This window comes from Sardina pilchardus, chromosome 9, assembly GCF_963854185.1.
Source record: "Sardina pilchardus chromosome 9, fSarPil1.1, whole genome shotgun sequence".
Classification (NCBI taxonomy): domain Eukaryota; kingdom Metazoa; phylum Chordata; class Actinopteri; order Clupeiformes; family Clupeidae; genus Sardina; species Sardina pilchardus.
Window position 1 is genome coordinate 35027234 of NC_085002.1, and position 27836 is coordinate 35055069.

At 40.4% G+C, this 27836-nt stretch overlaps 1 protein-coding gene across 1 annotated transcript in view; it reads left to right on the forward strand.

Moving 5' to 3' along the window:
- dock3 (dedicator of cytokinesis 3) overlaps positions 1–27836 on the forward strand; it is a 597933-nt gene that overhangs the window by 536726 nt on the left and 33371 nt on the right. Inside the window, exon 50 of the mRNA XM_062544851.1 lies at positions 25591–25700. Coding sequence (XP_062400835.1) covers positions 25591–25700 — 110 coding nt within the window. The remainder of the gene's footprint in view (positions 1–25590; positions 25701–27836) is intronic.

The following is a 27836-nucleotide window of genomic DNA, read 5'->3' on the forward strand; positions in this document are numbered from 1 at the left end:
CTTTCTCTCAGGCTCTTGAGACTACATTTTCTGTTCCCCTGTATCAACTGTATCAACATAAGTCTTCCTAATTCCATCCAACTTTCTATCCATTCATCTTCTTCAAACCATTCACTCATCCACCCATTCTAAACAGTCTGCCTATCAACATCAATTAGACGATCTACATTCAACTTTTAAACAATCTACTCTGTGTCAGGCTTACACTCTGGCTCTCTTAAGACTAGCCAGTTAAATTGATTACACCTGTATCTGTATCCACTACTCTAAGTAGAGAGCTGTGTCTCTCCACTCTACAAGACTATAAGGCACATTCAATCCAACTTTCTATCCATTCATCTTCTTCAGACCATTCACTCATCCACCCATTAAACTGTCTATCAACATCTATTAAACAATCTGCCTATCAACATCCATTAAACATTCCGTCTATCAACATTAATTAGACTATCTACATACAACTTCTAAAGTATTTACTGTGGGTGCCTCTCAAGCAGCGTTTATATGTCCTCCCTCGCTCCTCGATCCTCAATGATCTACATAAAGAAAGATAGAAGAAGGGCTAGACTATCCCATTGTTGCCGCTCCATCATTCTTTATGTAGATCAGTGAGGATCGAGGAGCGAGAGAGGACGCGTAAAAACTATATGAGAGGCACCTTCTGTCTCAGGCTTTAAGCATACAATCTCATTAAGACTACAGATCCTGTTTCACTACTTCCTCTGTCAACAACTGTTTCAAAATAAAGGTCCTCACTGCAATAATACACTATTAAATCATTTAACCATTGTAACTACTCAACTATTTAACTGTTCAACCATTCCAACTGTCAGTTATCAACTATGCTTCCAGTCAACTACACGAAAACTCCATGTACCTAGCAACCAACATATCAACCATTAAAATGAAGCGTTTATGACCGTTTCCATAGCAACCAACATGATTATACTGCAGTAACTTCTTGTTTCCTGATAGTGGCCACCATGGATACCCTAGCAACAAATGTTTCAAAATAAAAGTCCTCAGTAGCAAGTTAGCTAGTTAGCATGGTTAGCAAAGTTAGCATTTTTAGCATAATTAGCATTTTTAGCATAACTGCTAAAAATGATTACCTAAGTTAGCTAATCAACCTGGTTAACATAGTTAGCATTGTTAGCATAGTTAGCATTTTTAGCATTAATGCTAAAATTGATTGGCTAAGTTAGCTAATCAATGTGGTTAGCTTTGTTAGCATAGTTAGCATTGTTAACATAGTTAGCATTTTTAGCATTACTGCTAGAAATCATTAGCCAAGTAAACCAATCAACCTGGTTATCATTGTTAGCATAGTCAACATTTTAGAATACCTGTTGGAAATCATTAGTTAAGTTAGAACAGGAATGTTTAAGCTTTGAAATGTCTACCTTAACACTATCAACTCTCTTTAAACTATGCAACCACCATGTTTACCCTAGCTACACCTTAGTAACCATATCTACATTATCTATCTATAATTTTTTTTGCATTTTCATGCACTGGTAATTCCTTGGAATTGCATTTCTAGTTCTTCTTCTAACGCACGCAATTCAGCTTGAACCCTTTAACGTAGAAACTTCATTCAAACTTTGTTGCGTAGGTCTTCCTTATGCCATGTGTGCTTTGTATTTTTCAACTTTGTAACTTTTATACTTTTTAAACTGTTAGTTAGAAACTATTACAATTTCCCCCATAGACTTAACATTGCTCATTATGACATCACGGCAGCAATTAGAATGTTACGCCAGGTGGCCAGTCCAGGTGCAGCAGCGCTCTCTCTCTCTCTCTCAGGCTTAAATTGATTACACCTGTATCAACTGTCAGTTTCTCAGGCTTTAAGCATTCAATCTCTCTGAAGACTATATCCTGTTAAACTGTTTCCTCTGTCCACAACTGTTTCAAAATAAAAGTCCTCACTGCAATAATACACTATTAAATCATTTAACCATTGAAACTTACTCAACTATTTAACTGTTCAAATATTCCAACTGTCAGTTATCATCAACTATGCCTCCAGTCAACTACATGAAACCTCCATGTACCTAGCAACCAACATAGCAACCATTGAAATTAAGCCTTTATAACCGTTTCCATAGCAACCAACATGATTATACTGCAGAAACTTCTTGTTTCCTGATAGTGGCCACCATGGATAGCCTAGCAACAAATGTTTCAAAATAAAAGTCCTCAGTAGCAAGTTAGCATGGTTAGCATAGTTAGCATTTTTAACATAACTGCTAGAAATGATTAGCTAAGTTAGCTAATCAACCTGGTTAGCATTTTTAGCATAGTTAGCATTGTTAGCATAGTTAGCATTTTTAACATAACTGCAAAAAATCATCAACTAAGTTAGCTAATCAACCTGGGGCCCGTTGCACAAAAGCAGAATTAAGACATCCGGGATAAGTTACTGAGCCGCGATCACTGAATCCTAAACAAGAGCATACCGGCTGAATTGGTTGCACAAAGACCAATCCAGGATGAGCAGACACGGATTCATCAAGCCAGGTGTAAGTTATTTTTAGCGCAACTGCTAGAAATCATTAGCTAAGTTAGCTAATCAACATTTTAACATGAATAAAAATCATTAGTTAAGTTAGAACTGGAACGTTTCATCTTTAAACTGTCTACCTTCACACTATCAACTCTCTGTAAACTATGCAACCACCATGTTTACCCTAGCTACACCTTAGTAACCATATCTACATTATCTATCTATTTTTGCATTTTCATGCACTGGTAATTCCTTGGAATTGCATTTCTAGTTATTATTATTATTTTTATTTTCAATAAAGAATGAGTTTGTTAAAGATTATTTTGTGCTATAATACCAGCTATCATTACCAGCTGAAGTAAACACACACACGCATATTATACGGTCATACACACATGGTGTAATGACCTGCAAAAATAACGTTTAAAAACAGCTTTGAAGTAATTACATGGATAGTAAATAATAACATTTAAAAAGACTTGTTTTTACCTCAGTTGATCCAGCAGTTTTTCCTTCAGATGATGTGAAGATGAATCCTCTAGTGGAAGGAGACGTCAACTCTTCATTTTCCCTTAACAAAGTAGAAGAAATTCGCGCCACAAATCCCTTCACCAATCATATCGCCAGAAAGCCTATGACAGTGGTCCCCAATTATTTTCCCCCAAGTTTTGTTTCAATGACTAATTCGGAACCAGCTTTAATAACCTCATGCATGCAGTTGCAATATCTGTTAAAGGGATTATCCGGAGTAAAATGCACTTTAGATCAATTTACGGATGATTGGGAGTACATACGTTGAGTTGACATCAAATCATGTCATTCGGATGTATTTTGACAGAGTTTGATTTTACCGTTTTTAGCCAAAACTCGTTAGCCTAGAAGTGACCCGGGCATGTCCTTTCGCCGCTACAAAATGCTATTTTTATACCTCTTCTACCATTCCAAACAACATTACACTTATGTGGTAGTGAGTAGAGGGTCCCTAAAGCCAAACCGAAGTATCCCGAGGTCTATATGTGGTCGGATAGAGAGTCCAGAATGAATTTAATCAAGCCAGTACCTTTCCGGAAATGTCGCTGCTGCAGCTGGGGAACATTTTAGCAACACTTCAGCATCATTTCTGGAAAGGTACTGACTCGATTCGATTTCTTTAAGGTTTTGAATGTAGGCTTCGGGAGGATTTCGTTAACGTTGTGGGCTAGTCTGAATGTCGTGAGCTTCAAGATTGTTTCTGAAGCTCATTTGCTGTGCCGTCGTGACACCTCAGCAGTACAGTCACCCTTTATCAGTTTCACAAATATTAATAAAGCATCATAGCGCTCACAAAAACTGTTAATTAATATTAGCAGTGTTTTATTTAACGTAACCTAAACGAGAAGGATTTCGCGAGTGTTTTGAGTTAGTCCTATTTGTAGACTCTTCCAGCAGTTACGTCAGCTTGAATTTGACCGATCATTCATCTGTGTGTGTGCCAGGAATGGAAATGAACTTTTTTGTCCACCAGCCACTCTACGTTTTTACCAGCCAATATGCAGTATATTCAACCGTTCCATACATTATACTGCCAAGTTAAGATGTAACGGTATGAAAATTTAACCCCACGGTTATAGTGACCAATATTATCACGGTTTTCGGTATTATCGCGGTATTGTGTTCAATAAGAAAGCACTGATAGGCAGTGATGGGCAAGCAATTTGATTTGTGTAGTGAGCTAAGCTACCAGCTACTCTACAATAAACACAACTTTTAGTCAGATAAGGGCTAAAATATGTTTAGATTGATTTATTGAACAATAAGCCTAATACACAAAAAACAGATGCAAATCAGAGCACATTTTAGCTCTAGTTATGCAAGAATGCCTTTTGAACTTGTAAATAAAATAAAATGTATTTTCAAGGAAGATAATAGTGTAGGCCTACGTGATAATAGTCGGTCGCATATCATTACAATTCATACATGGCCCGTCGTGATGGTTAAGATAAACTTTGGTTTCGCATGGCTGCATTAACCAATCAAATACGCGCAGCTGGATCAAGATAGGCCTACTTTAAGGAAAAATAGTAGCCTAGGATTGCTTGAGCAGAACGTAGATTGTATTAGAAGTGAACATCAGGTAATAGGCCTACTTAAAAAAAGATAGAAGTGCCTTAGTTTGCAACAATAAAACGGGACATTTAAAAAGAAAACAATCCCAGGAAAACGTGTGGCAACCCTACTGCATGCGCTTGTGCGGCGTGTTGTCGTGGACACATAACCATCCTGGCTGTCTTCCTAATTTGGTGTTGATGGCTGCAGGAGACGCTGTTATGTATGAACATCAGAAATGTCCAGGAGAAAATAGCTTTCGAGGATGCTACTGCGCTACTTGATCAATAAAATAGCTTAGCTACAGAAAAGTTACTTGGTTTTCTAAATAGCGACGTTACCGTCAAGCTACTGAAAAATGTGTTTATAGTAGCGTCGCTACAAAAGTAGCGACGCTACTGCCCATCACTGCTGATAGGCCTACACAAGCTGAAATAGTTTTTTAAAAAGTGTGACTGTGTCTATTACATTACAAAATTATAGGCAAAACCTTATTGCCTTAAACTGGATACAGATCATTCAGAGCAGTGGCAATCCTAGTCTCTGCTCAACCCTGCTCAGAAAATTGCTTGTCTTGTTTCTATTTCATATTTGAATTCATACACTTTATCTATTTTGTTAACAATTTATAGCATATGCAATTACTCAAAATATTCAGTTATTTGAATACTTCATATTGATTACACATTTTCTTTAATGATATTACAGGGGTGGTGTGTAGGTCTAATTGAGTGCCTGTCACTTTAAGAAGTACGTGAACATAATTAGGTTTCATTCGGTTTTAGGAAAATCACGCATAGTTCAAGGATACATGTTTTCATTAAATAACGTGAATGTTCAAAAAAAAAACTAAGATGGTATGGAAAATATGTCTGGCGTCATAGAAAAGATAAATGTCTTGCAATGTTAACTTCTATGATTTAAGTAGGTTACCATGGTAGCCTATGGCATTGTGAGTTGTCCCGTTCACTTTTTCCTTAGTCATGTTTAATTGGTTGGGTGCTTAACTTAGGTACCATGACTCGGAGTTTGGTATATCTGTTATTTTTATCCAATGTATTTCCTACCTAAACGTATTAACCGGTAGCCTCGTTGTAAATGTATAGCCTACAGTCAATGGTTGTAGGCTATCTACAGTAAGCGTTACTTGAGAATGGCCATTTCCCTCACGCGTTGCCTGATTCACGCTCTGCGTGAAATGTATTACAGCTGCATTACAACTTACCGCCACGAGGTGGCAGTACAGTCCGCTGTAGCATTGCTGCGGTGTGATTGATACTGTAGCCCAGTTCTACTCATTCTATAGGCGGCCAGGAAGCAACCTCTAAGTGGCCCAGCCCATATAGTATATTTCGGAGCTTTCGGAAATGCCAACAGAAATCCCTAGTAGCCTAGTCACCTACAGACTGCAACAATACAACTCTTTTATTGTTTTGTTTTTTCGGGTGTTTGTAAATTCAGTCTGGCAGTCTGGAAAATGTTCGCAAGGCTCTGCACTTCGAAAAAGACGAGCATGAACTAAAACTATTTGTCATAGGCCTAGTTCAAAATTGCCATTAACACAAGCAGCAGATTGAAATAACACGTTATGTTTCATTTGAGAGTTTGACAACGGTGATGATGATATGCAAACAAGTTTTATTGAGTTAGACTGCTTCTCTACAATAGTTCCGTAATCTGACGTAGGCTATTTCCTCATGAATGTAATTCTGTAATTTCTCTTTGGATAGCTATCTATCTATCCAATGGCGTCAGTTTAGTTTTCAGGGGACAAAACGCTATTTTACAGCTTGGTTTGATAAGTGCTGGGGACATACATTTTATATGATCTTAACGATGTTGAGGACTGTTGCGTTTCTGACTCTGCTGCGCTGTTGTCGCCAGAACCAGTTTTAAACACACAGGCCTACTAGGCTATATTTAGGTTACTTTATCAGCTTCTTAGGCTACTTAAATGGCTCATTCCGAGGAGAATGAAGGCTGTAGTTCGCTGGTTTCTATCATGTCCTCAGGACTCGGCTCGCCCAAAAAAAACGAAACCAGAGCCAGAGTGATGCTGAAATCACGTAGGCCTACCGGTCTATGTCCCAAGTAGTCATTCTAACTCCACGAAAATTACCACCGCCGGTTAGTTTGCTTTGGTTTGTGGAGTAATCCATATGGATTGGTGAAAATGTATAGGCTTTAGACTACACTTTCTCGGGGGGCAGAGACATTTTTAAAGGTGGTCTAGGCCCTGTATGAAATACAGTAGCCAAAGCATAAATCTTTTAATCGTAGTTCCGTTAGCTATTCGAAATTGCACTCTGATCAGCGGAGGACGGGAGCAGTGAATCTAAATATTGGTTGTTTATCGAAGAACAGTAGCCTACCATGCCTTACCATTATCTTTGATATTTCAGTGCATGGTTTTGAATATTTTAACCGTTGCCAAAAATATAAGGGATTCAGTCAGTCGAGTTTATTTGATATTCGCGGCATACACTTAACGCACGATCAAAACTTCTGACATGCATACTGACGACTGTCCATCATATCAGAGTCTAATGCTCTGTCAATCTCAGACTCTCACAAAATTAAGGAAGCAAGTAAAATGCAAGATGCACGGAAAGTAGGAGTATGAATGATGTAGCCTACGTTTCTTAATAGGCTATTAATGTCATAACTATTAGGCTATCATTAGGCTTACTATGCATGGCTGTAGGCAGCTATGAGGCCACTGAGATCTGGACCTCATCGGTTTTGATAGCTGGAAATACATGTGTTTGCTAAATATCGGTATATTGTTGTGCATGTTGCGTTCGCATGTTGCGTTCGGGAAGTGAAAGCAGTTCTGACATTGCACGTTTTCATGGTGATCATCGGCGCAGCTGTAGCTGATTGTGAAAGCCGATTGGAAATACATAAGTTTAGAGCGAACGTTTCAACTATGTTTACCATGGAAGACAAAAACACTCACATAAAACAATAGCCTAAAAAATAACTGTAGTGCGTAATGGACACGGCTCTATATCCTAAATCATTTTTGAGGTTCGCCATTTGGTAATATGACCTATCCTTACTGACAATAATTTAGATTGAACACAACTAAAGTTGCACCAAGGCAAAATACAGTCCTAAAAGCCTATTCTATATAGCCTGGCCAATTAGCCTATATTGTAGATGTACAAAAGCAGCATTTGCGTGCGTGCTTGCCGGTGAGGTGTAGCCTACAAAAATGAGCATGACATCTGATCATTAGAGTATGGCTATAGGATATAGGCTACTGGTAAAAGAAGAGCTGGTTTAAAATTCAAGTGTAGTAAAAAAGTTTGTGCACATCCCCAGTCAAGGTGCAGAACAAGAGTAAATCATAAAAAATGGAAAAAGGTTTGCACACTTGAAATCCTTCTTTTTTGATTTTATTTTCTTCTTTAGCACAAAGGAATGACGTTTCGACCGTGTGGTCTTCTTCAGATTACAATTCAAGTAACGTGCGCTATTTAACCCCTCGAGACCGACTGTATTGCAGTCTGCTGACACAGCCAGACGACTCTTTGTTTTGGGCACGAATGAATGGGTTTGCCCTTAGTTTAAATGGAGGCCGGGCAGAGCGCGCGGCAGCTATTGTTATGTATGGAGTTGGCTTAACAAAAGCTTTTGTGCGTTATATATATATATATGTAGATCCCTGCATGCTGCATTACCGTGACCATTAGCCTACCTTGTGGATGATTTTTTCTCATTGGAATACAGCAGGACAGGATGCCTTTTATCTAACAAACGCAAAAGCTGAGATTGTTGGAAGGACTAGGCTACTCAACAAACTTGTTTTTCGTTTCTGGGAGATCTCGTTATCGTTTTGGATTGTCGGATTTTTTTACTGATTGTTTGGACTTATGGACAATGAACTTTGAGGGGTGGTTGTTAGTGCTTTACAAAGCTTTGTGTTAATAAGTGTCGGTCCTCCTGTCCTTCAGCTCACTGCGCGATGCAGTTACGCATAGTGGCCACGAACTCATTAACTGTTTACGACGCAATACAGTGTGATATTTGTGTTTTCCGTTTCTTAGATTTAATGCATGTTTGACATGTAAACAGGCCTTCTGTCCATTAACCCTATGAGCCCTAAGCTGTTTTAAGGGCATTTTCACTACCTCTAGTTAGAAGCATTTATCCTGGTCATTGTAAGTGCCATTCACACATGCTACATATTGTTTTTTTCAGCACAGTCTAGGCTATCCAGATCTGCCACAATATCATGTATAAATACTTGCATTGATTTGATTTAGATTTTTTAATAATAAGAATTTGAAAAGCGTACTATACAAATTCTTACATTTTGACGTGTATCTCACCACAGCAAGCTACAGATGGTACTGGTTGAGAATGCTCCTTTCTTTCCCGCACATCGGGACTCCCGAAGCATCGGGCCTTTAATTAAAAGTGCAACCGCAAGGGGGCAACATAAGACCGCCCTAATAAAATGAAGGTTCGGCTCATACCGGAAAACACGGAAAAACCCGAAGACACCGCGCTGGTGACAAGCAGAGAAAAGAGACATCACGCTCGGCATGTCAGATTGCAGTTTCAGAGTTTTCGAATGTTTTACAGCGTACCTCACAGCTGGCTCTCTCACTCGACGTAGCCTATAACTCAGTCAGTCCAGCAGAGATGCCAGAGCAACGTTTTGGTCAATGGAGAGGGAGAGAAATGCTCCGCATATCCGTCTCATTTAATCCGTCTCATTTAATCATTAAAATGAAGGTGATGACTGGCGAAATTATAATCAAACGACGTTTCAATAAACCATTGTTGAAATTAATGAAAATGGTTTTAGAAGCCTTCAATTCAACCTGAAAGACTCGATAGGCAACCTTAGATTAATTCATTAATTCATTACGGTTACAAGACCGCATTTCCGTGAATAGGCTATTATTGTCAAGGCGAAGACGAAAGAGATGGACAAGATGGACATTTAGGCTACATTTATGCTAGGAATACTTAGAAATGTGTAGGCCTATAGGCTATTTTAAAACGGAGGCATGTTCATTTTAACCGGCGACGCTGGGTAGCTTACCCAGCACTTTATCACAGATTTTGTCCCCACCACTTTTGACAACTGAAAATAAAATGTATTTAACAGAAATATCTTTAATAGGCCTACATGCCTATCATGTCACTTTACTTATAACCGTAGGCTACATGCATGGAGAAGATCGCGCATTTTGTAACATAGTAACAATGAATGGTCAGATATGCGATAGGGCAGTGAGGGTGATTCATTGTAACCATAGACTAGTAGGCCTAGCTCCGCAAAAGAAGTTTCTAGCAACTTAGAATATATGGATCTCGTTATGCATGTTCATGTTGATTCAGAGATAGACATAGACTACCGTGGGCTACTGTGCGTCAATATAACAGCATTTTATCATGTGGTGAATTAATGACTAACGTCAGTTTAACATGTCAGAACTTTTGATCGGCGTTCCAAGTGCATGCCGCGAATAAATGAACTCGACTGACTGAATCCTTTATATTTCTTGGCTAAGTGCGAAGAGATTGACACTCGAACTGTGGCGTAACTGGTTGAGGCATCTTAATCATATGTCAGCGACCGGGGTTCAAAACTTACTCTACGAACCTCCGGAACCCATTAAGACAAGAGGCATTATTTTATTAAAAAGTTTTGCGATTTTTTTATGATTGCGATGTCTGCTGAAAAGAAAAGTTAATATGTGAATTCGTGGTTCAGCGCGCACACACACACACACACACACACACACACACACACACACACACACACACACACACACACACACACACACACACACACACACACAAACATTTTCTACATTTACATAATAGGGCTCGGGCACACGCCTTGCATTCTAGGAATATCGCCGCCATTTGGTAGCGCACTGAACGTAATATCCATTCATTCAGATGCACAAGACAAGAAGCAGAAATATAGTAGCGATTTATTCTTTTCCTCTTGCGATCGTGGGTTGCACTGTTACACCCCACTACACAGCAACATACGACCAAGAAGGCAAAAACGAAGTAACAGGAACACACTAAAAGGCGGGAGTAAATCCATAGTAATCCATAGTAAACTAAGGAGTAAAGCTGCCAATGTGGCTGTGCCCGCGAAGTTTTGATGTCTTGATCCCGAGCCCTAGTGTCAGGAAGTGTCTGTCGAGAGAGAGGGGGAAGGGAGGCAATCGTCCTCAATGCCGCATATAGGTAGGCTATAATGTCTAGTGAACTGGTTAGACAAGTGTGGGGGAGGGGGAATGATCGCACAAGACAATTGCTCTTCATGAAATGGGTAGTCTCACAGACGTTTGTCGATGTTTAAACGTAGCCTACTACATCACTTGCGAAATCGTGAAAAGACGTGGCACATAGAATTATTAGGCTACTGGATTTAATATAGCAAGTCCATAGACTTTGTTCATCCTATATTAGCCTATATCAAAGTGTAATGTGCTGCGGGGAAGCATTGGGGAAGTCAGTTTAAGTTGTCCTGTAACAATTTGCCTCTTATTATAATCAAGAGTATGCAGCCACTACGCACATAATAGCCTAGGTTATTACCCCATGCAAAAGAAGGCCTTAAGTTAACGGACTGAAGGCCTGTTTACATGTCAAACATGCATTAAATCTAAGAAACGAAAAACACAAATATCATGTATTGTGTCGTAAACAGTTAATGACTTCGTGGCTGGCCACTATGCGCAACTGCATTGCGCAGTGAGCTGAAGGATAGGAGGACCGACACTTATTAACACAAGGCTTTGTAAAGCACTAACAACCACCCCTCAAAGTTCATTGTCCATAAGTCCAAACAATAAGTATAAAAATCCGACAATCCAAAACGATAACGAGATCTCCCAGAAACGAAAAACAAGTTTGTTGAGTAGCCTAGTCCTTCCAACAATCTCAGCTTTTGCGTTTGTTAGATAAAAGGCATTCTGTCCTGCTGTATTCCAATGAGAAAAAATCATCCACAAGGTAGGCTAAGGGTCACGGTAATGCAGCATGCAGGAATCTATATACGCACAAAACGAATGAATGGGTTATATCGGCCAAAACGAATGAATGGGTTGGGAGAGTCGTCTGGCTGTGTCAGCAGACTGCAGTCGGTCTCGAGGGGTTAAATAGCGCACGTACTTGAATTTTAATCTGAAGAAGACCACACGGTCGAAACGTCATTCCTTTGTGATAAAGAAAATAAAATCAAATCAAAAAAGTGTGCGAACCTTTTTCCATTTTTTATGATTTAGCCTACTCTTGTTCTGCACCTTGACCGGGGATGTGCACAAACTTTTTTACTACACTTGAATTTTAAACCAACTCTTCTCTAGCCTATATCCTATAGCCATACTTTAATAATCAGATGTTATGCTCATTTTTGTAGGCTACACCTCACCGGCAAGCACGCACGCAAATGCTGCTTTTGCACATCTACAATATTGGCCAGGCTATATAGAATAGGCTTTTAGGACTGTATTTTGCCTTCGTGCAACTTTAGTTGTGCTCAATCTAAATTGTCCAATCCAAATATTGTCAGTAAGGATAGGTCATATTACCAAATGGCGAACCTCGAAAATTATTTAGGATATAGAGCCGTGTCCATTACGCATGCAGTTATTTGTTAGGCTATTGTTTTATTTGAGTGTTTTTGTCTACCATGGCAAACATAGTTGAAACGTTCGCTCTATTTCCAATCGGCTTTCACAATCAGCTACAGCTGTGCGGCGCGGCGCAGATGATCGCCATGAAAACTTGCAATGTCTTTACAGAACTGCTTTCACTTCCCCGAGTCGCGAACGCAACATGCACAACAACCGATATTTAGCAAACACATGTATTTCCACCTCTCAAAACCGATGAGGTCCAGATCTCAGTGTCCTCATAGCTGCCTACAGCCATGCATAGTAAGCCTAATGATAGCCTAATAGTTATGACATTAATAGCCTATTAATGACCTCATGTCGGAATGGCACGTTGTTTGAAAAAAAAAAAGTTAAATAGGCCTAGGCCTACCGCCGAGTGGGGATATGTCGGAATGAACAGCGGATACCAGCTGGGTTGTAAAACATTACTGTAGGCTATTCGTTGATCTTATCGATGCAGTCCTTGCGGCCACTTCTCCCCATCGTAGGAAACTTTCTGCTTAGTGTTGACAACACAAAGGCCTTCACGTTGTGTGGCAGTGCTTGCTTGCCCTTCGATCCATCCCAGTTGGTGGTTTTGCACCTGTCCCTGAGTTATAGTCTATATGAGTAAGCGCTTATGCTCTAACCGCATAATAAAAGAAGCACCTGCAGCAGTGCTTATGGCAAGGCTATTAACACCTGTCACTGAGCTATGGACAACCAGTTATGCTCGAAAATTATCATAATAACAGACACACCTAATTGTATGGCTCTACGTTTAAACACATCAAATTAGCAAGCATTTCCGCAGCAACGTTTGCTTTCTTTTTCTGTCGGTCCGCGGTTGCTTGGTCAATTGCGCAGCCCAAATTAACATGGCAACGTTGCCTATGACTAAAGTGTCTAAGTAGGCTAGTCCTACTAATATTACATTTGATTGGTAGCATGTTTGTAGCGCGCCAGTTTACCCATCCCCTACATCAAAACAGCTTAGAATCAATCAAAGAATCAGCTGTGTCGGCGTTAGGCTGTAGGCGATTTTCTATAACCATTTTCATTCATTTCAACAATGGTTCATTGAAACGTCGTTTGAATAATTTCGCCAGTCATCACCTTCATTGTAATGATTAAATGAGATTAAGGAGTCGACTATTGACGGATATGCGGTCTTCATCATTTTGAAATGCGGGATGAAACTTTCTGCCACCTGGTGGTTGTTTGGGTACATTGCCTTAGCCTCGAAAAAAATCGGCTTGACGGCCTGCGGGATCTCTTCGGGAGTCCCGCGGGAGAAGGTGCATTCTCAACCCGTACCCACTGTATCAGCTCGACATGACTTGCATGGTTGTGTAGGCCTGACTGTCCTGCAAATGGCAATATAAGAACCATGGTGGAGGTATACTTTGGGGCTGAGCAATTTACAGAAATGTGTGGTGTGTGCCTTCCAGAAATAAATGGCAATTTTTATTTAGTGATGAAAAAATGACTTTTTGGCACTTTTTGCGCTCCATATTTGTGACACTAGCTGATCTGACATGACTTGTTTGCGGTAGCACACATGACGTGCACAGATGATGATTCTCTATAATATTTGTTTTACTGCATTGCAATGAACAAAGTAAAGGCAAAAAGTGTTTATTTGTCAAACAAATTTGGATGCAATATGAGTCTTGAATTGGATACCATACAGGAGTTTGCTAGGATCTCAAAACCGTGTTATGAACGTGACTTGCCATAGAGAAACACATGATAACATTGGATTATGAACATAGGCTATTATGCCACACAAAAACACGAGGTAAGTGGAGCTAAATTAAGTTATTATTTTGCTGTCACTTCGTCTGTTTTATGGCCTAGAAGGTTGTATTTGGTATCTGTGGATAGCTCTAGCTCTCCTCTTTCATCTGACATGCGTGGCATATCTTTTTGATCGTGGTTTCACGAGGAAATCAAACGAGAGTAAAGGTAGCCAAAGCTATATGACATTATTATTTGTTTGTAACTTCCTCTGATTTTATAATACGAAATGATCGATGTATCAATGCAAAGCTCTGCTTCTCCTCTTTCATTTGATATGCGTGTCATGTCTGTGCGATGGGTGGTCCGCGAGTAATTTAAGCGAGAGTTCTGGATGCGCCGGTGAACGCAGAGCAATATAGACTGTAAATATGATATACTTTGATTTAACTTCATGATTTTATTTTATTTTCATACTTGATCGTACAGACAAGTGTCTAGTATCGTTGGAAAGCCCCGGTTCTGCTCTTTCCTGCAATATAAGTCTCATCTCGCTGTGACTAATAATAGCGGAGCAATGTAACAAAGAAAATGTGTGCGTTTTTTGACGCACTTTGCGTCCGTCGGGCTCATAGGGTTAACTTAAGGCCTTCTTTTGCATGGGGTTGCTCGCATCCGCCCGTAACCTTATAGGCTATTATGTGTGTAGTGGCAGTATACTCTTGATTATAATAAGAGGCAAATTGTTACAGGACAACTTAAACTGACTTCCCCAATGCTTCCCCGCAGCACATTACATTTTAAAAGCATATAATATAGGATGAACAAAGTCTATGGACTTGCTATATTAAATCCAGTAGCCTAATGATTAGGCCATGTGCCACGTCTGATTTCGCGAGTGATGTAGTATAGGCTACATTTAAAAATCGACAGCCGTCTGTGAGACTATCCATTTCATGAAGAGCAATTGTCTTGTGCGATCATTCCCCCTCCCCCACACTCGTCTAACCAGTTCACTAGACTTTATAGCCTACCTATATGCAGCATTGAGGACGACTGCCTCCCTCCCCCCTCTCTCTCGACAGACACTTGAGCCTGACACTAGGGCTCGGGATCATGACATCAAAACTTTGCGGGCACAGCCATATTGGCAGCTTCACTTCTTAGTTTACTATGGATTACTATGGATTTACTCCCGCCTATTAGTGTGTTCCTGTTACTTAGTTTTTGCCTTCTTGGTCGCATGTTGCTGTGTAGTGGGGTGTAACAGTGCAACCCACGATCGCAAGAGGAAAAGAATAAATCGCTACTATATTTCTGCTTCTTGTCTTGCGCATCTGAATGAATGGATATTACGTTCGGTGCGCTGCCAAATGGCGGCGATATTCCTAGAATGCAAGGCGTGTGCCCGAGCCCTATTATGTAAATGTAAAAATGTGTGTGTGTGTGCGCTGAACCACGAATTCACATATTAACTTTTCTTTTCAGCAGACATCACAAACATAAAAAAAAACGCAAAACTTTCGCAAATCTTTCATTTTTTAATAAAACAACACCTTCCGTCTTGATGGGTTCCAGAGAGGTTTGTGAAGTGGGTTTTGAACCCCGGTCGCTGGCATGCGGTCTAGATGCTCCAAGCAGTTGCGCCACAGTTCGAGTGATCATATATTTGCGCTTAGCATACACTTTAACACTTGCCAACAAATATAAGGGATTCAGTCAGTCGAGTTAACTTATACGCGGCATGCATTTGAAACGCCGATCAAAAGTTCTGACATGTTAAACTGACGTTAGTCATTAATTCACCACATGATAAAATGCTGTCATATACTCTAGCTTGACGCACAGTAGCCTATGGTAGTCTATGTCTATCTCTGAAGCAACATGAACATGCATAACGAGATCCATATAAGTTAGAAACTTATTTTGCGGAGCTAGGCCTACTAGTCGATGGTTACAATAGCCGGCTTCAGACCATCGGGCCAGCTTGGGCCAGGCTAACTTCGGGCCAAACTGGTGCTAATAGCCCGGGTCCACAAGCCTCACCTTTGCGTTCAGACTGTCAGGCCATTACGGTGCAGTCAGACGCTTGCGTCCGCCAACGTATGCCTCATTTTGTCACATTTCCATAAACGCGGACTGATTGGTTTGTCAGTGTTCGAAAATTTGCATACACGTAATTTCATTGGCTGGCGCTTGCGTGATCCGTCAAAAGTTGAACATTTCTCAACTTTTTAGCGGAGGCAACGTATCTCAGGCAACGCATCGGACCCACAATTCAGTGCGGCATGAAATGAAGTCCAGCCAATGTAAAGTGAATGGGAAAACAACGGACGAACGTTGGCGGACGCAAGCGTGTGACTGCGCCGTTAGCCTCTCCGCATTACACCTCGACACGCCCTCGCTTGTGAAAACGTCACCATTACCACACCATTTCAAGCAGGATAAGCAGAAAGTCGCGTAGGCTTTCCTATGCTGTGTCAGTCACCATTTATAGTCAGTCACCATTTATTGTCCGTTTGTATGTCACTTAGGCTAATATTAATTTATATACAAACCAAGACGGTGGATTCCTAAAGAAACGCATGGCACAGACGTGTATCTAAATGAGTTATGTAACATAAATGACATTTTACCTGACTCGAAGAGCAGTAAACATTTGTAAGGCTGTGTGTACAATCCATAGACAATAAAATCCGCATGGAGCTCCAGTGGAATTTTAGTTTCACGACGATGCCACGAGTTCACAGCCTAGCACCAAGCAGAGTAGGCTAAAGAAAATATTTTGAAGCCAGTAGTAGACGCTCCTGCTAAGAACCAAACGGGACTTTGTTAAATTCCACAACTCTATGGCTACTGGAAAATGTAAGGTTCATTTATTAAATGTTATTTTGAAGCATTAACAAACAGAGTTATTTTAGAATTTCCGAACGAAAGGGGCTGGAGTGCGTGAGTGAAAATGTCAGGTTGTCCCGGCAACGCGATTTCCTGTTCTAAACAAACGACCTGCAATGGCATTTTACAATGGCTCTGGCATTTTCTATTGCCTCACCACGTTTCTTTCAAAATGAAAATAAATGGATTTTAAGCGGTGAAAATCACTACCATGTCCAGGCGTTTATGTATTCTTCTGGTGTACTAAAAGGAGAAGTTTGCGCTAGCATGAAAAACAAAGTTTATAATGTAACGTCAAGCTGGGCTAATCTAGGCTAGCCTACTATTTAAGGATCTTTGGTCGTAGCCTATCAATAGCAGAAAACACACTGGCAGGAATAGCCTAAATTAGTGGGACGCTATGTTAGTTAGTTATATTAGTTCACTTTTTACTGTGCTACATGGTGATCTCTGGACGGAGTTAGCCTACTGACAGGCAAATATCTATGTGGATGTAACGTTATGTCTAAATTCCATGTGCAATGTTTGTGGACTCCACACCGCTCCACACACAGACACAGCAACAGGTTGACTCCGCCTTCACCTTAACGCCGCCTCTGGCCCGACTGTAGTCCCGACTGGCCCAACGATTTTGTTGGGTCAGAAATCAGGGGCTAGTAGCCCCGATTTGGCCCGCAGTTAGCACCCGCCAAGAGGTGTGAAAGCAATTAGCCCTGGCACGGCCTGGCTAGCTCGGCTTTGGCCCGACGGTCTGAAAGGGGCTAATGAATCACCCTCACTGCCCTATCGCATATCTGACCGTTACAATGTTACAAAATGTGCGATATTCTCCATGCATGTAGCCTACGGTTATAAGTAAAGTGCCAAGCATAGGCATGTATTAAAGAGATTTCTGTTAAATACATTTTATTTTCAGTTGTCAAAAGTGGTGGGGACAAAATCTGTGATAACAAGCGCTGGGTACATGTAGCCTACCCAGCGTCGCCGGTTAAAATGAACATGCCTCCGTTTTAAAATAGCCTATAGGCCTACACATTTCTAAGTATTCCTAGCATATAAATGTAGCCTAAATGTCCATCTTGTCCATCTCTTTCGTCTTCGCCTTGACAATAATAGCCTATTCACGGAAATGCAGTCTTGTAACCGTAATGAATTAATTAATTAATCTAAGGTTGCCTATCGAGTCTTTCAGGTTGAATTGAAGGCTATTTCCGTCTGATAGGCCTATAGGCGATTTTCTAAAACCATTTTCATTAATTTCAACAATGGTTTATTGAAACGTCGTATTCTACCTAAGCTCTATGGAAACATAAAGCTCATGTTCATATCTTTATCAGGATAATCAGGGTAGAAATGGCAATTTCAGTCATTTTCAGCCATGAATTGTTGGATTTTTGAGGTTCTCTGAGAGGGGCCCCAGAACTCCACAACAAAAAAGAGTTTGAGGGTTTTAAGTATATGGCTGTTCATAGTTCCACATACTTATCACATATACAAAGTATGAGCCGATTTGGCCGACCCCCATCTTCCTGCCTCCTGCTGGTTTTGCCTGGTTTTCTCGTGCAATGACTCTTAAGACATCCAAGATAAGGGACAAAGCCAGGTTTGACATAGCGTTGTCTAGTCATCCTTGATAAACTCGTTTCTCTAACGCCAATCCAGGATGAATAGGAGCGACTATGTCAAACCAGGTGTAAGTTATTCGGGATGTGTGCGCGTTCTCATTTCTCCCCCAAATAACTCACGGTTGGAATGAAAAAGACGTGAAAAATAGCGTCTTGAGCACAAAGTGAACATCCGCTTTTGATATAGACTAATAACGAGGTAAAGTTTTACTTTTTTGGATGGGGAATCATGATTATTTCTGTTACATAGAGGGAGTAGGTGTGGCAGACCAACTGAATGCAAATGTACGTATGTACCCAGTACCATGTGTGAGAGCTTCCTTGTCTCGGCACGCAACGTCATTAACTCATTCACTGCCATTGACGTCTATAGACGTCAATTGCATTTTTCAATGGGGAGGCCTCATGGGTGGGCTTGGGAACGATCTGGCAAAGTTTCAGGCTTGTAAACAGACTGTACTAGCGATCCGAACCGCTAGATGGAAGCAGTGCCATTTGGATGATTAGTATCTGCCTGCAAAGTGCACATACAGAGACATGCAACCAGCATGCAACAAGCTAACACTGAAGATCGACCACAGTGGATCTAGTTTGCACGCGGTGCAGGGAATAAATATGCTTACTTCTTATATCGTAGGTAACTACAGCCGTGGCGATATTGGCCAACAACACCACTCCCACTCGTGCGATAATGCTTAAGTGTGCGCGTTCTCGTTTCTCCCCCAAATAACTCACGGTTGGAATAAAAAAGACATGAAAAATAGTGTCTTTCACACAAAGTGAACAACCTCTTTTGATATAGACTAACAACGAGGTAAAGTTTTACTTTTTTGGATGGGGGATCATGATCCTGTTATTTATTCTGTATGTGGCACCTGAGGGGTATTTCACAAAACCTAGATAAGGGATTAAGCCAGGATTTTTTGGTTATCCTGGATGAATTTACCCTTGACTTGGTTTCACAAAAGAGATGCTACAAGGATGGAAAACATGTGACCGGTATGATCCATTGGATTGGATATTACTATATAGACTAACAACAACTTTGCTAGTGCTAGCTTGCTAAGTCTACCGTCCTGTTCAGAGTCTATAGCGACCATCAGAGTCCCTAGCAACCTTGACGAGACTGACGAGATAACAGTGCAATCGTGGTTGACATACTACTGAAACGCTAACGTTAAAAAAGTTGATTTTCACAAAAAGATCGTTTTCTCAATTTTTTGGTCAAAAACAGGTGTTTTTAGCAAAACTAACCCATGTTTTACTGACGATTACTAAAGAACTGAAAACGATAGAAACAAACCGTTTTTTTCCTGGTGAAAGAAGAGAGTCTACTCTTTCATTTGTTACCTTCAGTGTTTACATAGTCATAAAGCTCACCGTTCGGTGGAAAAACAGTCAAAATGCTGTAAAACGTCTGGCAGTATGGAGCGCTCTGCACTGAAAATGGCTGGCAGCCAATGAGTTAAGGAAGCGCTTGCCACCGCAAAGATGCACAAAGTATGACTATATACTGTATATCTTTATTTTGTCTTAAAACCGAATTAGTTGAAAACACCTTCGAAATATGTCCCCTCCACTTCCAATCAACTACTACAGTAGGCTATTCATCAAACGTCGGTCAAAAAAAGACGCAAACAACGATTTTGTTATTAATTATAAGGCCACCATAATTTAAATGATATCTATATGGTATTGGGCATACATTCTGTTGTGTTTTGCGAGTAAATGCAAGTAGGAAATAGTATATAAATGGAACACTGCTCTGTCAAAAATTGCATGCGGGTCTGATTTGAATGACAGCTAGCTGAACCAATCAGGTCATGTAATAATGGTCGGTACCAGGCTAGCTTCAGAGAATAAATTTCCATGGCAACTTATGTAGCATCTCTTTTGTGAAACCAAGTCAAGGGTAAATTCATCCAGGATAACCAAAAAATCCTGGCTTAATCCCTTATCTAGGTTTTGTGAAATACCCCTCAGGTGCCACATACAGAATAAATAACAGGATCATGATCCCCCATCCAAAAAAGTAAAACTTTACCTCGTTGTTAGTCTATATCAAAAGAGGTTGTTCACTTTGTGTGCAAGACACTATTTTTCATGTCTTTTTTATTCCAACCGTGAGTTATTTGGGGGAGAAACGAGAACGCGCACACTTAAGCATTATCGCACGAGTGGGAGTGGTGTGTTGGGCAATATCGCCACGGCTGTGGTTCGCCGCAGGCACGAAGCCGAAGGCTGAGTGGCGTAGGTAACTACAGCCGTGGCGATATTGGCCAACAACACCACTCCCACTCGTGCGATAATGCTTTTATACAACAGTTCCATGCCAACAAAAAAAAGATACCCGAGTGCATTTTTAGAACGGATAATTATTATTTGCCATCGTTTTATTTAGCCCAGTTCCTCCGCTATGCGAAGTAGGCCTAGCTCAGAACGCTTGTGGTTGCTATGCAACTGCTAAGTCAAAGAACATAGAATGCCGTCTCTGGTTAAATCAAAGCGAATTATCAACTGTCGCGGAGTGATTACTAGCTGTGAAGAGTCACCAGTGGTGATATCGGTTAATATCACCACTGATAGAACGCGTCTCGTCCAATCAGATATTGCTAAATCGTTCGACCGGACCTAACTGTTGTATAAATACCGAATAACTTACACCTGGCTTGATGAATCTGTGTCTGCTCATCCTGGATTGGTCTTTGTGCAACCAATATAGCCTGTATGCTCTTGTTTTGGATTCATTGAGCGCAGCTCACTAATTTATCCCGGGGGGTATTCCATCAACCTAGCTTAAGGCTAAACCTGGCTCATTTCTATAAGCCTCACTAATTTTAGAGAGATTTCGGTTCCATTACTCCCGCTAACAGGAATCTCAGCTGAGTTGCTGGGGTAACATATGCTTCTGAACTAACCTGGTCGGTGGCAGGCTAACTGCCGAGCTAAATTAATCTGTGTTGCAAAAAAAAAAAACACCAGTCGGAAAACGAGTCCCAAACCGTTGGTTCCGTCAACCTGTGCTTTCGTCACCTGTAGCCTACAACTTAAAACATAGAAGGAGAAACTTTTTTCCGACAGTGTTGCAAGCATTGATTAAGGCTACCTATTCGCTAGTTTCAAAGAATTTCTGAAAATTATGCAACTTACATTGTTTGAACTTGATCTGTGTGTGGTCCAAGGAATCTTGCGGCTCTGGGCGAAGTACGTATTTCGTGGTGTCATGCGCAGCGTGACAGGATATCACCTGAGATATGTATTGCGTGTTCTCGGGTTCGGTTCCCATGCGATGAATTTACATAGGCTATGTTAACACATTAATATTGCCATGTTTAGTTATACTCTTTAATGAAAGGCATCACTATTGATAAAGGGTCATGTACAGTAGCTTGTTCAGTGACAGTAGGCAGGCTGTCAGTGGGCTATACGATGAGGCAAGCCAGCCTACAGCCTAATTCTGTAAAGCTATAATAATTAAAACCGCTTCATATAGTCTATTGATTAGGCCTATAGTTCAGATATCAAACCAACTGTATTACACACATTAAATACGAAATTACATATTGAAAGCCAATATTGCATTTCAGATCATTATATTTCACAAACACTTACACAAACTATATCCTTATGGGAGACAATAGGTTTTCTCCCAAAAGGCTACTCCCAGGGCAATACCAATTTATTTTATGACCACCGAAAAAATATTTTAGAGTGAACCCTTTTAATCTAACGTAGGTTATCTTTAATGTTGAATAGCTGCCAAAGTTGTTTTGAGTTTAAATAGCCTACTTATTCACTCGTTTTGTTCAGAGTGAAGACAATCAAAGTCCCAATTCAAACCATCATAATTAGCCTACTGTTTAGCGATTTACAGTACGATTTCGTTATTCTCCTTTTTAGGCAACTAGGCCTCTTTTTTTTTTCTCTCGTGTTCAATTTGATTACTTCCGATGAAACTCCTGTAGATGGCGCTTGTAAATCGAACTGAAATCTTCTAGTTTGTCTTAATTTTATGACATGTATCCTCTTTTCGTCAATCTATGGTTTTGGTCTACTTTTCTACCTCGTGCACGAGCATACATGAAGCTGATTTTAGCCTCGTTTGAATAAATGAGGGCAAGATGCAGCTAACTTGAGTTACGGCTTCAGCCTGAAGTGAAAGTACACGCTAGTTCAAGCCAGGCTATTTCTTTTGAGCGCCGCCTTGTATAGCGAGGTTCATGGAATACCCCCCCGGATGTCTTAATTCTGCTTTTGTGCAACAGGCCCCTGGGCTACAGTATCAATCACACTGCCGCAATGCTACAGCGGACTGTACTGCCACCTCGTGGCGGTAATTTGTACAGTTGTAATACATTTCACGCAGAGCGTGAATTATTGTATTCCGCTGAACGTCTGGGGGTTGGGAAGGGTTCCGATTGGACAGGCGGCGAATGAACGTAGACTAATTAAGATCTACCGGAAGAAAACAAACTTTAGCTGGCTAGCGGCTTTTTTGTCATCTCGGGTTAACGGTATAGCATGGACAATAACATAATGAAAACGGTTTTCGCAGTAATTCTGATAATAGGCCCTACTATTTAACCAGCAGCTCGAGAATATAATATAGCTTCACGTTTGCTAGCTGAGGAGGAGAAGAGTGTCGGAGAAGGTGGGAAGAAGACGGAGCCGAATTAGCAATGAAACGAGCATGCGCTTCTTCTTCCTCCTCGTACGAGCATGCGCCAAACAAACGGAATAAACTTTGAAGCTGAATAAAGGTTCACATGATCAAGGAGTGAGTTAATTCCGCTTTAACATCGGAATAAACCAACTACTTAATTCGGAATTAAGTTTAATTCCAAATAATCATTTTCAAGCGGAATAAGCGTTTACATGGTCTCTTTTAAAGCGGAATTAACTTTTATTCCGAATTAACTTGGTTTTATTCGGAATTAAAGCTCTTATGTAAACGCAGCATGTTATAGATGTGACGGCCTGTTAGGCCTTTTGCTCGTTGTCGTAGTCTTGGTCTTTGTTTTCAGGTGCTAAGGACCTAACGAGCTGATGGGCTGCAGCTGAGGTGTGCAGATAAGAAGGCTGCTTCATCTCCCCCAAAAAGGGCCATTTTGACTTTGGGTTTTGGACATGCAACACTGCACTCAGACACATTGCAAACATACAACAGCCATGCATTACTGACAACTGACTTGGACCCATCTCACAGTCTTGGTTGTTCGTTTGTTATTAGTTTATTTGATTTGGTAAATAAATCCATGTTTTAGTTAAAATCCAACCTCTCGACTCCCTCTTTTGTTGTGGCCTTACCCCTAGGTCATAACATAGATAACATTTAACTCACTGTGAATGACATCAGAGAAGTGTCAGAGAAGTACTGCGGACATAGATATAGACATAGATAGCGCATGTCTGTTTACCTTGTTCTGTCATCACGTCGCGGGCCAAAAAAATACCAGATCCGGCTTGCAGGCCGCCATTTGGGGACCACTGGCCTATGATGTGACGTTTTTGAGATTTTCATTAGTAAAAACGGTTGGGGTATGGCAGTGTTATTAGACTGAATGTCATCGGTACTGGGGTACCGATATTAGAATGTGCCGTCTGCAAAGGGTTAAATATATCAGGGTTCCCACCGGTCAGGGAATTCCTGGAATATCATGGAATTTCAGAAGAGACATTTCCAGTCAGGGATGTGCAGTCGCAGCTCCTTACTCGCGGTTTCCCAAATATTAACAAAGTTGCGCTCACAAAAACTTTTCAGAGGTTGCAACAGAGTCTATATTTGCAATAATTTACGGAAGTAAATGAGCGGCCCCTTCTCCAGTGGCAGGACCCTGACAAATGTGTGCAAGGGAGACGTGTCGGCTAATAATAATTAATTTCATTGTCACCCCAAAACTCTAATATTAAAATATGTTTTGGGTCCTCCTCACACGGAAGATCTAAAGTTCAGTTTCAGTGCGCAAGTAGCCCTGTTGAGAGAAACTAGAGGAGCTTTAAAATCCGGCAGAGACAAAGGAGAGAAAATGCGCATTTACAAGGCAAGTCTCTGTTATGTGGTAGCCTAGAAGATATCGTGCCTAGCTCGGGTAGTATAGGCCTACGCTATGTATAGAAATAAAATGGCCTTTTGAATTGGTGAGTATTCCACTCGATGTAGGCCTAGATGTAGGTAGCCTAGTCTGCTAAAAATCTCAAACTTACTGATCAAAAAGGGTGATTATCAATATAGACCTATTTTTATTAGCTCAGGCTATTCCTATATTAACTCATGCAAGACGCATCCCATCTCTCTTATAGATAGTGTGGTAGCATGTGATGTGGTCTACTTCAATATAGCCAAGAAGATATCCCCCTCCAGCCCATGTGGCCTGAGTGACTGGGGTGCTGTAAGACACACACATAAACAGACCTTCACCTGAGGAAGGTCTATGACCGAAACGTTGTAAATAAATATGCATGCGTAATGGACAGAGTGCGGGATTTTCTTTCACAAGTTTATCCTTGATATATGTGAAATGCCACAGGGTTGTTGATGTTTTTTATGTGTAGTACTATAAACTCATATGCAGATGTGTGGGAAAACTTAAATGTGTAGGCTAATTCAATAATGTTTTTTTTTTTTGTTCTTTACTATTAGCCTATGTTTCTTGCGCCAGTGGTCCACATCTATGAGTGCATTTCAACATTGAACACTGTTTTATTATTTCAAAAAGTGGAGGATATCAATTTCCCTGACGCAGCTTCATCACTGTAGGCTAGAAATCTAGACGCCCCTAGCGGCAGGCTATGATCACTGAGCATTTGATCGCTATGAAGGCTGTTAAGAATGGGTCAGCTCGATCTTACGTTTCCTTCTTAGTGAAAGATCTTCTTAAGCTTGGAGTGACTCTTGGAAACACGTTCTTCTTTCACAGCGTTCTTAAAAGCACTCCTTCAGAATATCTTAGCGTTAAGAGCTTCTTAACGAATCTGGGAAATGCCCTTGTTGGTTTTAGAAAAATTCAGTACATGGGTAAATTGCTGAACAAGGAATTCCTGCATTGTGATGAATAGGTCTTTCATTACAATACTCTACTTCTGTGTTATTTTACAGTGGGCTCCCCATCATTATTGGATAAATACAAAAACAACAGTGAGATGTTGATGCTGCTGCCTTCTCAAGGAGACCGTGCAATGTACCCCAACATTACTGACAATGGACAGGTACCTGACCTTACTTGAACAAATCTTGATTGTGACATCCTGAAACTGTTTTATTCTATACAATGTATAAACAATGGAAATTACCAGGTGATCATGTTTAGATGAATGTATGCCATTACTGTGTATAATGAATGTATTGTCCATTGTTTCATAGCCTTTTTAAATAACCCTCTAGACTCCAACAGAATTCTACAAAAATGCCCAGATTCATGAGAATTTTGTTAAAGGTGACAGAATGGAAATAATTTTTTTCTTGGTTTTCATGAATTATGAGAGGTTGTGCATAAACAAAGAGCTATCATGAACATGAGGCATGGTTGTGCCCTCCTTCATATGGAAATCTTGAACTTAGAAATAGACACTAAAAATTGTGATGTCAGACCTCGCAAAGCCATTGAAGTTCAATTGGGGTTGCCAAAGAGGGCGCCATTTAGTCAAACAGACCATTTCAATACCCAGCCTAAATATTTGGTTTTAATTAGGCTTGTAAAATTGCAATTGAGTTTATTTTTTTAAATCAAAGTTGAATATATACTATTTTAACATCAGAGAACACAGTGCAATACTCAATTCATCCATTCTATGTCCTCTTTATATCAAGCTACCAAAGAATAGCTCAACATTAGCTAAAAAAAATGGTTAATTATAACATAAAGCTTATAAACTTTATAGACATGAAGACTATCCATAGTCCATCATTAAACTGTATAAAATATACATTTTGAAAAATTGCTCTCCGTTTTTTTTTAACACAAACATGACTTGTTTTTCATAAGAGGTTGTCAAAAACAATGTCAAATCAATGTGTCAAATTGCTCACGTTTACCTCTGTCATCATGTGAAAAATTTTATAAAATTATAAACCACGGAGGAGTCTGTAAAACTGTGCAAAGGGAGTCCAAAAAGGGTCCAATTGACAAGTGAACATTGACGTTTATTGACGGTGATATTGAAGTAAGTAGTAGTTGCTTCCTGAATGTATCTGGCACTGTCTAACTAAACATCAGTGTTGACTATATAGCAAAGCTCATAATAGACTAAAGCTATGCATTTTAGTGAAGTTATCAGAGAATCAAGAGAATGAATGCTCATGTCAATTAAAACAAACTGCTTCAAGATGTTTCTTCCTAAGAGTCTGGCCAAAGATCGTATAGTTACGAAGATGAATCATAAAGGGGGTTTTCAATGGAATGAAATGGTGCCCACTTCCGCCTCCTATCTGGGCGTGATCAGTGACGAGTAATCGGTTTAGACCAGTGTTGAAGCAGCAGAAGCAGTGTGCCGTTGATAACAGGTGGCCTGCACAATTAGCGGAGACAGGTCAGGTCAGGAGGGACAGGTCGTGAACAAAGTTACTTTTCTATGCATTTATCACGCTGGAAAATACGATTTCAATGTGGGAATGTTAGAAAGACGTGTGCCTTGTAGAATATGGGTTCGTTACTTGCATTGCTGAATGTAGGGCTAAGGGAATGGTCATAATCCGAGATAAGGTTTATTTCTCCCGTTTGCCTCCTAAATGGGAGTGGCACTACGTCACAGGGTAACCGGAATTGACCCTCATATGAGTCGTCTCGCTTTATAAACCGTCTCTGGTCTGGCCTAAAAAAATGGTCTTGACAAAATTATATCTTATACCTTTTGTATATCTATTGTACAGGATTGCAAGCTATCCAGTGATTGAGGGGACTATGTACTTGATTTTTTTCATCATAGTTAACACTCGTGAGTGTTCACACACTGCCTCGTGGGTGTTCACATACTGCCTTACACGCAATTTCATTCACTCTGCTAAGGCAACTACCGCCCTAATTTTTGCCTGAGATAGGGTACCAATCACAGAACAGGGGGGAAAGCAAGACGACGGTGAGCTATGTTCAGACGCATTTGATAGACATCCATGGCGCCCAATGAACGGATCTGGGCATTTTTTTCAAATACGAGAAAATGAACGTTTGCTTGCCAGACCACGTCTCATTTGAGAAGTGGTAGGCTCTAGCCAGGCTATAACACTGCAGAAACCAAACCTAAAATTGCTAAAACATGAGACATGGTCAAAGTCAATAAGCCAAGGTGTTATTATTATGAGTGAGGACGAGTTGTCCATCTTCATGAACTGCAGGCACCATAAGATCA